General features: G+C 32.4%; 3 protein-coding genes across 3 annotated transcripts; 2 read left to right on the top strand and 1 right to left on the bottom strand.

The window, feature by feature from the left end:
• On the top strand, positions 3407-5482 carry LOC110265371 (pumilio homolog 2-like). Its single transcript, XM_021108342.1, has 2 exons — positions 3407-3855; positions 4903-5482. The coding sequence occupies exon 2, from the start codon at positions 4976-4978 to the stop codon at positions 5480-5482; it is 507 nt and encodes a 168-aa protein (XP_020964001.1). The 5' UTR covers positions 3407-3855; positions 4903-4975.
• On the top strand, positions 6280-9670 carry LOC107614275 (pumilio homolog 12). Its single transcript, XM_016316499.2, has 5 exons — positions 6280-7004; positions 8092-8254; positions 8687-8850; positions 8971-9235; positions 9398-9670. Exons 1-5 carry the CDS (start codon positions 6388-6390, stop codon positions 9512-9514), a joined length of 1326 nt encoding a protein of 441 aa, XP_016171985.2. The 5' UTR covers positions 6280-6387; the 3' UTR covers positions 9515-9670.
• LOC107614320 (thioredoxin domain-containing protein 9 homolog) lies at positions 10389-12293 on the bottom strand. The gene is made up of 3 exons (XM_016316530.2): positions 11550-12293; positions 10904-11062; positions 10389-10761 (listed from the first exon to the last, which is right to left on the bottom strand). The coding sequence occupies exons 1-3, from the start codon at positions 11847-11849 to the stop codon at positions 10588-10590; spliced, it is 633 nt and encodes a 210-aa protein (XP_016172016.1). The 5' UTR covers positions 11850-12293; the 3' UTR covers positions 10389-10587.

Here is a 12634-nt window from a genome sequence, read left to right as displayed (position 1 = left end):
AAAAAGACCAAGAGTCCGTCTCAAAAAGTGGTGCTGAAAGGGCGACAACTCAGTGGTGCTGAAAGGGTGACAACTCATAACAGGACAGCAAGAATCCCAATAATGCTTTTCAAATTCAATGAGAGGCGTAATTTATTATTAATTTTTGAATTTTTAGGCATTTATGTTAGTTTGTTTTGTTGTTAGAGTTTGTTGAAAGATTTGAATTACTCCTGATTTGCTTAGTAGTATTTTTAGGGATTTTAAATTTAAATCAAATCTGATCTAATCTAATAAGATCAAATCTGAATTAAATTAGTTATCATATCTTTAGGATTTTAAAATTTAAATCAAATCTGATCTAATCCAATAAGATCAAATTTGATTTAAATTAATTATTTTATCTTTTAGTTAGTTTGTTAGGTGCCTATTTAAACACCTTTGGTGAAACAATTTACATAACTTTTGATGAATAAATTTTCAGTTACTTTTAAGCACGTTTTTATTGTGTGAGGAGTGAGGTGAGTGATTTGCTTTGCTTGTTGCATGGAGAAGATTGAGTGATTTAATTTTCATCCCTATGATATAGGTTGTCAAGGACAAGTTCTTTGAAGGTCTAGTAGGGAGCTCCTTCCGGTGACTTAGGTTGCTAAGAACAGGTTTCTTAGAGGTCTAGTAGGAAAAATATTTATCTATCTTTTATGTTTCTGCAGTGTCTCTTTACGCCAATAAATTCCTCTTCTTAAATGCCATTCTTTTCTTATCCCCCTTCCATTAGGATTTTATTACTTTAAATGTATTAAACCCTTAATGCCCAACATAATTCTTATAACTCATAAAGTCCATTGGGCTAAGTCAGGACAGCAAGAAATCCAATAATGCTTTTTAAATTTAATGAGAGGCATAATTTATTATTAATTTTCGAATTTTTAGGCATTTATGTTAGTTTGTTTTGTTGTTAGAGTTTGTTGAAAGATTTGAATTACTCTTGATTTACTTAATAGTATTTTTAGGAATTTTAAATTTAAATCAAATCTGATATAATCTAATAAGATCAAATCTGATTTAAATTAGTTATCATATCTTTAGGATTTTAAAATTTAAATCAAATCCGATTTAAATTAGTTATTTTATCTTTTAATTAGTTTGTTTGGTGCCTATTTAAACACCTTTGGTGAAACAATTTACATAACTTTTGATGAATAAATTTTCAGTTGCTTTTAAGCATGTTTTTATTGTGTGAGGAGTGAGGTGAGTGATTTGCTTCGCTTGTTGCATGGAGAAGATTGAGTGATTCAATTTTCATCTCTCTGATCTAGGTTGTCAAGGAAAAGTTCTTTGAAGGTCTAGTAGAGAGCCCCTTCCAGTGACCTAAGTTGTTAAGAACAGATTTTTTAGAGGTCTAATAGAAAAAATTTTTATTTATCTTTTATGTTTCTGCAATGTCTCTTTAGGCCAACAAATTCTTCTTTTTAAATGTCATTCTTTTCTTATCCCCTTTCATTAAAATTTTATTACTTTAAATGTATTAAACCCTTAATGCCCAACATAATTCTTATAATTAATCCTTGTCATTCAATCTACTTTAAAATATTAAGAATCTTTATAATGTCTCTATATTATACACTTCTAATATTACTTGTACATACTAAAATTAAAATATTGTTCTTTTTTTGTTCTTTTTTTTCATAGAACATGCTGGCAACAGCTTAGGATAACAAATGTACAAATAACAAATCAAATTTTATAAAACATTATGTTTATTATTTTTTAAATGTATTTGCTATTTATTTTGTAGATTTTTGTTTTCTGGTTTTATTATAATGGATGTGGTTTATTTTATTGGTGATGTTGTGGATGTATTTTTTTTAATTATTATTTGTGTGTGTGGTAATTTTAGTTTTCTATACATGTATTTTGGTTTTTGAATTTTTTATTAGTATTTTATAGCAAAGATATTATACATGATATTTTGATATATTTGGATAAGAGATGTGACGTGCGTGTATGTATTTTTTTTTTAAACTATGAAACTATTTATATTATTAAAATTAAATTAAATAGTTATATCAAAAAATTTATTAAACAATTTTAAATTACCTTTTTGCACCGCCAAAAAATATTTTTATTTATATTTTTGTGTGTTGGAGTCAGTTTAATTTAATAAAAATAAAATAGATTAATTACATTACTTTTATTTAATCTACTTTTAAATATTAAAAATATTTTATGACTAAAGTTTTATATTTTAAATTAGTATATTTATGTAGATGGAACAACTTTAGATTATATAAAAATATAGGTTAATTAAAAATTTAGTAAACAACTTGAGTAAGAAAAATGATAAATAACATAGCAAATGGAATAACATTTAAAATATAAATTGTGAAAAATAAATGAATAGGCTAAAAAAGATAAGTATTTGAACTTGTCAATGTTCATGAAAAATTTTCGGAGGAACGTGTTTTTCAGTAGAATTTCATTGACAATGAAAAATTTGGACAATGTGTATAATAGGTTTTGAATTTAGTTTAATATAAAAAAAAATTTAAACAGTTATTTCAAAAAATAAGTTTTTTCACTGGCCATCAAACAATCATCCACGTAGTTATTAAAATAAATTTCATTAGAAAAACAATGAAAAATTTTAAGATTGTGTACAATAAGCTGATATATTGGTTCATAGTGGATTAAAAAACAAAAAACACCTCCTAAATTCTAATAACAAAAAACTTTTACTCCCACTTTTCAAATTTTAACAATGTGACACCCCGCAATCCCACCGTCGCACCCATGTCTTTCCTATCTATGCTTTTCCCTTACGTGCCCATTGATGGATGTTCAGTTTAATAGGTTGGTAGATAGTTATTGTAATTCTTACGAGAATGATTAATTTAAGTATATATAATTAACAAATATTGGATACTCATTTCATTAAGTAGCCAGATAGTTATTTTAATTATTAAAAGTTACGAAAAAGATTAAGCTTCTCTAGAGTTTGGAGAAGATTTAAAGTTATGAAAATCCTAAAAATGTAGCCACTCAAATAGATTTTTCAAATTTTGTTCTATAATGTAAAAGCTTTTATGCAAAGAAAGTGAAAGGAAAAATTATTAAAAATGACCGTTAAAAAGATTTAATTATTAAAAAGGACCTTTAATATTAAAATTATTTAAAAGGACTAATTTTATAATATTTTAAAAAAAATATCAAATTTTTTTTGTTAATAAACAAATATATCCTTAGATTATTGGTTATTTATTATTATTTTTTAAAACATATTTTTTTTTAATTATTACGATATTCAAATCCTTAATTTTCATCTATAATTTAAAGACATTTATTATTGTCAATCACAAAACATAAGACTTAAGAGTATATTATTCAAGACTTAATCATTGAATCAAATATAATAATTGGTGCTGATCTAATTGATCTCTGACAGGTAAATAATTGTTTCAGAGTAGCACTAGCTGAAGCCAAAGTGAAACTCCTTTGCCTTACATTGTGAAGATCCCACACCTTCGAACACAAGTTTCAATTTGAACACACAAGTTGTATTTACAACGAATCTCGAGTTTGAATGCAACCAAACCACCTGTCAAATTCAAGCATTTACAATTTGAACTTCCTTAGCTAATTGAATCACTTTGCATCCAAATTAATTTTGGTTTTCTTCTCGAGTACGAACTTCTGCAGCATCTCCGCGCAATCAGGTGACAAGTCTACAGCGGATCCCCTAGGGCATGGACTCAATTCATCCAAAGCTTGTAGAACCAATCAGAGGCGGCGCGGAACAAAGAAGTCGCACTTGTCGATGGTTCGGAGAATGCATTCGACTCTCTCACAGTAATTGAGATTGATGTAGTTGCAGAGGTACGAGTATACAGTTAATCAGTTGATTGAAATGAATCCAATTTGATTTGAATTTGATTATATATCATACTAATTTCACTGATAAAATTTAAATTTAAATTTAAGTTTATTCATAAGAAACTGATTGAATTTGATTCAAAAGAATTTTATTTAAATCAAATCGAGTTAATTATCTTTTATTTGTGAAAATACAAAGACTATACTATTTGAATTATAATTATTTGGTAATTTTATGTCTTTTAACAACAAGATAATAATAAAATTTAAGTTTAAATAAGTTTCTAAACATATTTTTTTGTTTAATCTCTTAAAGTTTGTTTTTGAACCATGAAAATTAAAAAAAAAATTGATTTTAGTCTATGTTATTAGTTTGTTTCACCAATGATAGTTTGTTACGCTAAAATTTAAATAGGTTTTTCCATGCACAATAATAATGCAATTTAAATAAGTTTCAATTATTGCTATACAGTTAGCACTTTTATTTAGTCTTTAGAGGGCATCTATTTAATTTAATTATATAATATTTTGTTAATGAAATCATATCTATTTTGAAACGCATATATAGTAATAGTATATATATGATATGATATGAAGATTTAGAAAGGATATGATCACTTTTCTTTGTGTATTTTAAAGATAAGAGTAAGCAAATAAATAACTTCCTTTTTTAAATTAAAGCTAAGCAAATAAATATAACTAACAAGCATAAATTACAAAACGTTACCAAAAAAAATAAAAAACTAACGGAATGTGGAATAATAAATAGCATAATCAATGATCATCTAGAGACTTAAAAAGATATTAAAAATAATTTTTTTTTTAATTTAAAAAACTGGTCTTCTCCACTATTCATTCCTAAATCATATTACATAAGATTGCCAACAAACTAATCTTCACTAAAGATATGAATCATATGATATCCTTGCTAAATATATATATCAACTGCATACCATGGGTAAAAGTAAAAAATAAAAAACTAAGCTAAGCCCTGTTTGATGGTTTATTGGGAAACCTTAAACTCATTATTCCCTGTTTCCCAATGGTCAGCAACAATTCTTCTCAGCCTAATGACTGGTGCTGGGTCAACACTAATCTTGCATTGGAAGACCTTGATTCTGCCATGGAAAGACTTAGCTTGTCCATCGTGTCTCAAGAAAACTCAGCAGCAGCAAATAGTGTTGACCCTCATGAATATACTTTGACTCATTCCACATTGGAGGAAGCTTCTTCTGAGCATGGGAATCGGAATGTTATGAATAACTATAATAATGGGGCCATTGTTCAAGGTGCTCTTCTTACTTCAAGCCATGACTACAACGGCTTCACTAGTACAGAACAAGAGACTCATGATGTTGAGGAATCAGTTGCACAAAGACTCCGAGGTATCAGGGGACACATGGTTACACTAGCAATGGATCAGTGGGGTTGCCGTTTTCTTCAGGCCATAATTGATAATGGCATTCCCCAAGAAATTGACATGATTCTCGACGAGGTGGAGGATCACACACACGAGCTTATGACTCATCACTTTGGTAATTACCTAATTGAGAAGTTTTTCACATCAGGAAAGCTCACTTTTTATCAATTTCAAAGGATTCTGCTTTGCGTCGTCATGGACGTACAGTAGAAGGAAAGATGTTAAAAATCTTAAAATAGACGCTATAAAAAGTTGATAAAATCTAATTACACATTGTACAAATTAGGGCAAAGTGAATTTTTATTATTATTATTATTTTACCGTGACCAAAATATTTTATTCCGTTACAACAATTTGTCGCCATGTATGAAGCTGGATCAGTATAAATAAATCCACTTGTAACATTGATACACACCCCCACCCCCTCTTGAGGTTCCAGCCAGCCCTTTTTGCTGAATTCCTCTACTTTCTAACATGCTTTAATTTACCACCAAACTTAGCAAGTGAAAAAAAAATGAAGCTTATTTTCGCTACACTGCTGCTCTGTTTTCTCTTCTTTTAAGCTCGTCTTTATTGGAACCAGCCACTGCGAAGATGCATGTAAGATTTACAGTCACTGTACCTAACCAAGATCTGTTACTTTGTTTATTGTGGTGTTGAATGAGTTATTTTTCTTTCAATGGCAGCATATTGAGGGAAGAAGTGCTCAGATAGGTGCTCTGTTGCTGGGGTTAAAGTACTGTGGGATTTGCTGCCAAGAGTGCAAATGTGTTCCTTCTGGCACCTATGGGAACAAGCACGAATGCCCTTGCTACAGGGACAAGGTTAACAAGAAGGGAATGTGGAATAATAAATAGCATAACCAATTATTATCTAGAGACTTAAAAAGATATTAAAAATAAAAATTATTTTTTTAATTTAAAAAACTGGTCTTCTCCACTATTCATTCCTAAATCATATTACATAAGATTGCCAAAAAATTAAAAGTAGTTAAGATATGATATCCTTGCTAAATATATATACATATCAACTGCATACCAAAAATTAAAAAAACTAAGCTAAGCCCTGTTTGATAGTTTATTGGAAACCTTAAACTCATTATTCCTTGTTTTCCAATGGTCAACAACAATTCTTCTCAGCCTAATGACTGGTGCTGGGTCAACACTAATCTTGGAGTGGAAGACCTTGATTCTTCCATGGAAAGACTTAGCTTGTCCATCATGTCTCAAGAAAAGTCAGCAGCAGCAAATAGTGTTGACCCTCGTGAATATACTTTGACTCCCTTCACATTGGAGGAAGCTTCTTCTGAGCATGGGAATCAGAATGTTATGAATAACTATAATAATGGGGCCATTGTTCAAGGTGCTCTTCTTACTTCAAGCCATGACTACAACGGCTTCAACAGTATAGAACAAGAGACTCATGATGTTGGGGAATCAGTTGCACAAAGACTCCAAGGTATCAGGGGACACGTGGTTACACTAGCAAGGGATCAGTATGGTTGTCGTTTTCTTCAGGCCATGATTGATGATGGCATTCCCCAAGAAATTGACATGATCCTCGACGAGGTGGAGGATCACACACACGAGCTTATGACCCATCACTTTGGTAATTACTTAATTGAGAAGTTTTTTACCTCAGAAAAGCTCACTTTTAATCAATTTCAAAGGATTTTAAGTTATGTAATCATGGACGTGCAGCAGCTCGAGCATACCTGCATGAACGACCACGGGTAAGTTCTATGTGATTTAATTTTGATTAGGGTTAAGTATTGAAATCGTTTCTAATATTTTAGGGTAAAAATTAAAATCGTTCTCAACTTTTTTACGGCGACGCCAATGCGGCCGTGTCAACGCCGGCCACAACGGCCACGGGAACAACGGGGACGAATTCGAAGAAATCTAAGAAGAAGAACAACAATGTGTGGGTAACGAAATCGAAGAAATCAAAGAAGAAGAACAAGGCTAACAACAATAACAACAATCACCACGGCGCAAACGGCGAAGACACGGTGCTTATAACGCCGGTGCCAAGGTTCCCGGACAAGAGCGACGACACGGCGGAGAAGGTTGAGCTGAGCGAGGACCGAATGGTGGCAGGGAGCACGAAGGGCTACAGAATGGTGAGGCCAACGAGAGGGGTGGTTGAAGGAGCGTGGTACTTCGAAATTAGGGTTTTACATTTGGGGGAAACAGGGCACACACGGTTGGGGTGGTCCACTGAGAAAGGTGACTTGCAGGCACCGGTTGGTTACGATGGGAATAGTTTTGGGTATAGGGATATTGATGGGAGTAAGGTGCATAAGGCTCTGAGGGAGAAGATTTTTCTTCTCGCCGCCGCCGCCGTCGCGTGGTCATCGGGAGGGGGACCCCGCCGGCGCTGCTTCTTCTTCTGTGAGTGCCTTTGCTTCTTATTTTGTGACTGCCTCTGCTTCTTCCTCTGCTCTGCTTGAACTTCTGCTTCTGAAATTGTAACTTTTGGATCTGAAAACTGAAATTGTAGTTGATGATTATTGAATTATTGTTTATTGAAATTGATGTGATTATTGAAATTGTTATGCTTCTTCTGCCTCCGATTTTTGTGTTGATTTATTTTGTTTTGTGAATGTTGCTGTTAATTTGTTTTGTTATGAGTAATGAATGATTATGGTGGCAGTGGTGATGGTGGTGAGAAAAAGGAGAGGGAGGAGGTGGAAGGAGATTGGGTGAGTGAGGGAGTGGGGTGAGGGAGTGAGGGAGATATTATAGTTGAACTGTGTTACGTTTTAGTTGTTATTATGTGGTGCAATTAGTCTGATGCATATAAGGTTGTCTGTGCAGAACTAGGGTAGCACAGAAGATGTTAACAAGTCTGAGAGATCCAGTGCAGATTGCTTATACTGTTAGAAGACTTATGTACATCACTGTGCCACTGCTGAAGAATGCTAATGGCGGTTATGTCATTCAACAGTGCGTGAGAGTTTTCACAGAATCGTGTCAAAAGGTAATGAAACAGTACCCTATATATACACATGATTTATCTGCTATGTTTTCTTATATGATTACATGCATTGTTGCACTAGACTCAATAGGATTATCTTTTTTAATAGACCTTTAATTGAAACGGTTCTGCTATTTTATGATTTAAAGTTGGTGCCTTTCGTTTTAGTGCCGAACTTACCTTTTATCTTTTAAGGTGAATACCAAATAATAATGGAGTTTGACTACAAAATAACTTGTTCATCTAGTATTTCTCTTTCCCAATTGATGGAATGAGTTATACAGTAGTCTATTAGACAATTGTCACTGCATCTAAGAATGAAACCTTTTTTTTCTACTTTTGAAAACTTATATACCTTCTTAGGAGTTGCAAATTCTATGATTTATTGTTGTGCAAAAAGTTTGAAAAAAATATGTAAATGAAATTTTTTGTTAGGTTATTTTCGATGAAATAGCAAGGAATTGTGTAGATGTTGCAACAGACAAAAAGGGGTGTTCTGTAATTCAGAAATGTATGGCCCATGGCGCGGGAGTCCCCATACTGTTACTAGTTAAAAGCATAATATTAAACTCAGGAATACTCTCAGCAGATCCATTTGGGTTAGAACTCTTCTATTGAACAGTTTGTTCTTTAACCTTAATTCCTTCATCAAATATATCTAAATCTATATTGTATAGTTTAATTTCTCTCTAAAGTTGAGTTTCTTCTTGTGACTGTAGAAACTATGTGGTGCAGTATATAATTAAAAGGAATATACTAGAGCCACCTGTAACTAAAATGATAGTACAACATCTTCGCGGTCGCTATGCTGAACTCTCTATGAACAGGCATGCGAGCCATGTAATAGAGGTATTGTTTAGACATTCTGACCCCACCGATGTTGCCATTATAATTATGGAGCTCGTCAACAGCCCCGACTTTGTCAATCTCCTTCGACATTATTATGGGAATTATGTTGCTCAGAGAGCATTGCAATTTTCCACGGTATTTCTAACCTTTTTTGTTGTTACACGCACTGTTTTTTTTTTTTTGTCAAATTAACTTTATCATTGAACATTCTAGAATGGGTCTACAAAACTTATGTCGAAATATTTGTTTACTATTTACCTTTTTTTTTTTTCCCCTTCCCTTCTGTTTGTATTGCAGGGCGTTACGCATAGAACGCTTGTACATAGAATTTTGTCAAATTACGCATATCTGCATGCCCATCCCTACGGTGAAAGGGTCCTAACATGTATCAAAGGAATCAGGTGGCCTGCGTAAGGAATGGATTTATAATGTACCACATGTATGTTGTGTTTAGAGTGCGTTTGGCTTTAAAAGTTTTTTTTTTGAGATATTAACTTATGAAAAGTAATAATATTCATGTCTGATGTAATTTTTAAAATTAAATTATAGTTTTTTAAGAAGCTATTTAAGTATTTATAGAGAAGTTAAAAAAATGACTTCTCATAATAAAAAGTTTTTTATCACATTTCTTTTAAAAAAAATATTTTTAGAATTAAAAAATCAAATACAAAATAACTTATTTATAAATTACTTTTAATATAAGTATTTATTATTTAAGTTATTTTTAAAAAAAAAATATTAATTAAGTTGTTTACTCAAATTAGGCATAGTCTGTTGTAAACAATTATGATGTTTGATTAAATAAGTTTTGGACACTTAATTTAGTAACTTTGACTAAATTATCATGTAATAATTCTTTATTAATTTTATATGAAAACAACTGTATGTTAATTTCTATCATAGTATAAGATATTTATTTTTTGGTTTTGGTTCTTATAATTTTGTTTATGCATTAAAATTTAAAAATTATCTATATTATAGTCTCTATAATTATTTTATTCCATTAAGTATTGACGAAAAACATTAAACATCAATGTAGAAAGTTATCCGATAATGTAACATAAAATTATAATAGACAATTTTAAAATTTTATTGAACCAAAAGTAAAAAACAAATATTTATAAATACCTAAACCTTATTTAGATCCCAAACTATAGTTATACGGCTTTAAGGTATACCGGCGGCATGATATTTGTAAAACCTCATGCTAAGCTAGTTAGCTAATTAGCTTTTATCTGTCTGTTAGAGTGATGGTTCATTTTTTTTTTCTCAAATAGTGTAAAAAACCTTGGCACGAAATGATCTCTTGGATATCATAAAATACATTGACACCTGAATAATTCAATATATATAGGATAGGTTGGAAAATACAAGATAGGATAGGATTAGCATCATTAGTACAATTCGCATAAAATTCAAAAGATAAGTTAGGCAATTTAGGTACCACAACAAAGCCACCATAAAATTCACCCAACAGGAAATACAACTCATTCGGAATCCGATGAGTCTGCTGTTGAGCTCTGCCGAACACTTCTTTTAGTTTGCGCACTTGACCTTGATGAAGATTCACCCTCAAAAAAGATTACTTGAGCTTTAGCCAATCTCTCTTCCAAATCCTCTGTGCTAAATTCATCAGTCCCACCAAGTTCGTCGAATCCCACCTGTTTACATGCCATTATGAGATTAAAGGGAGTAAAATTATAAATGAATAGGAATTAGAGACAGGTAACTATTTCTGTCCAAAAGACCAAAAACAGTGGCATTATATATCACAACCAACACCAAGGTGGTTCAAATACATACCACATAGTCATCCACTTTGGCATTCTTAATGAGGGCAAGAGTTGGAAGAACAATGATCTTGAGCTTCTCAGCCAAAAAAGGACTCTTTTCAGCATTAATTTTCACAAAACGAGTCTCGATATGCTGCTTTGCCAATATACTCAAATGTTTATCAACCACCTGCAATGAACTGTTTCATTGAACTGTTTCATTGAACTGTTTCTCTGGCATATAATTTGTACATTGTAGAGAATAGAAAAACCAAAAGACCATATGTAAAAGGTTAAACCTTATGAAACCACACTTGCAATTCAGCTTTAACAATGAATCATAAACGACTATCGAAAATTCGGCTCCTACGCAGCAAAACTAATAACTTGTTAACTTTCGTTGATAAGAAAACTCAGAAACCACCTTAGTTTCGCTATTTGGCATTCAATTTAAAATTTTTATGCAAAACCTCGTCATTTGACATGATAATTTGAAGGAATGAGGGAAGAAAAAAGCGAAGGTGAAATCTTTCAGAACTAAGCTAACCGAATTAACAGTAATCTATCTCAGTTCCAACTTGTAAGATCACGAATCACGTTCAATTTTTACATACATTATCCAAATCATCATCATTTGGAAGAGAATAATGCATTGATATGAAGTGAAGAAATTCTACCTTGCAGGGCCAGTTTTCGCGGTAGAAATGGCAGACGACGCGCTCGCTGGCCTTGACGACGGAGAAGAAGTCCTTTTCGGAAGGGATCTCGGTGTATTCGCCGTGTCCGAGGGAGATCCAACGGCTGCGCTTCTCGGCCATCTTCTTCATCTGTTGGAGGCGGCGCTCTCTCAGGGCTTCTAGGTCATCAGCGTCTAGGCGGTCGAGGGCGGCGATCTCATCGTCGATCTTGTCCTCAACGGCCTGCGCCACCGTCAGCACTTGCTTCTCTATCACCTCCTCAATCTTCGCCTTATCCATCTTCTTCTGCTTTCAAATCTCAAATCAGAACCGACCCGGCAATCGAACTGGGTCACCCCCGACTGACCCGGTTACAATCGATCGGAGGCAAGATGCGCAAGCAGAGGCGGACGGAGAGAAGAAGGACTTGCGCCACACCTATAACGGCGACGGTGATGAACCAGAGGACGGCGAGACTGGAAGCGTGAGGGAAATGAGACAGTCTGAGAGATCGAGATCCAGGAGGGTGGCAGGGACGAACGATTTTAGTAAATGGGCTAAACGCCTAAACTTTTTTGAATTTGGAGCAGAAGAAAAATCTGTAAATAAATAATTATATATATGTGAAAATAAAAATAGGAGCAGCAAAAAAATTAAAAGGATCAAAAGGGGAAGAAGATCGGCAGTGAAGCAGGGGAAAAATCTGAAAAACGGAAGAGAGCAAGAGGGATTGATTTTTTTTTTTTTGTCAGCGGATTGATTTTGTTTAGTTTCTCATGTCTACATGGCCTGGAGTTTATTTGGGCCCATTATTTTTTTCCCCTTTTATTAACATTTTATTTCTACAACATCTATTTAATTTAATTTTTTCATACCAAAAACAATTAGTTTTATATTCTTATGATAAGTTACACGTTTTTAAATACTAATGTAGATTAATTATAATATAATCTAAAATAAATATATGCTATAAGATATATTGTGTTTAAACAAAATAATTTTAAAATGACTAAAATTTTAAAATTCTTAATACATTTAAATAAAATTTAAAAATTAAAAATTGCTACTAAATTTTACTTAAATGA

The sequence above is a fragment of the Arachis ipaensis genome, chromosome B08 (assembly GCF_000816755.2).
Source record: "Arachis ipaensis cultivar K30076 chromosome B08, Araip1.1, whole genome shotgun sequence".
Lineage (NCBI taxonomy): Eukaryota > Viridiplantae > Streptophyta > Magnoliopsida > Fabales > Fabaceae > Arachis > Arachis ipaensis.
Note: the sequence above shows the minus strand (reverse complement) of the source record. Positions and strands in the feature narration are given on the sequence as shown.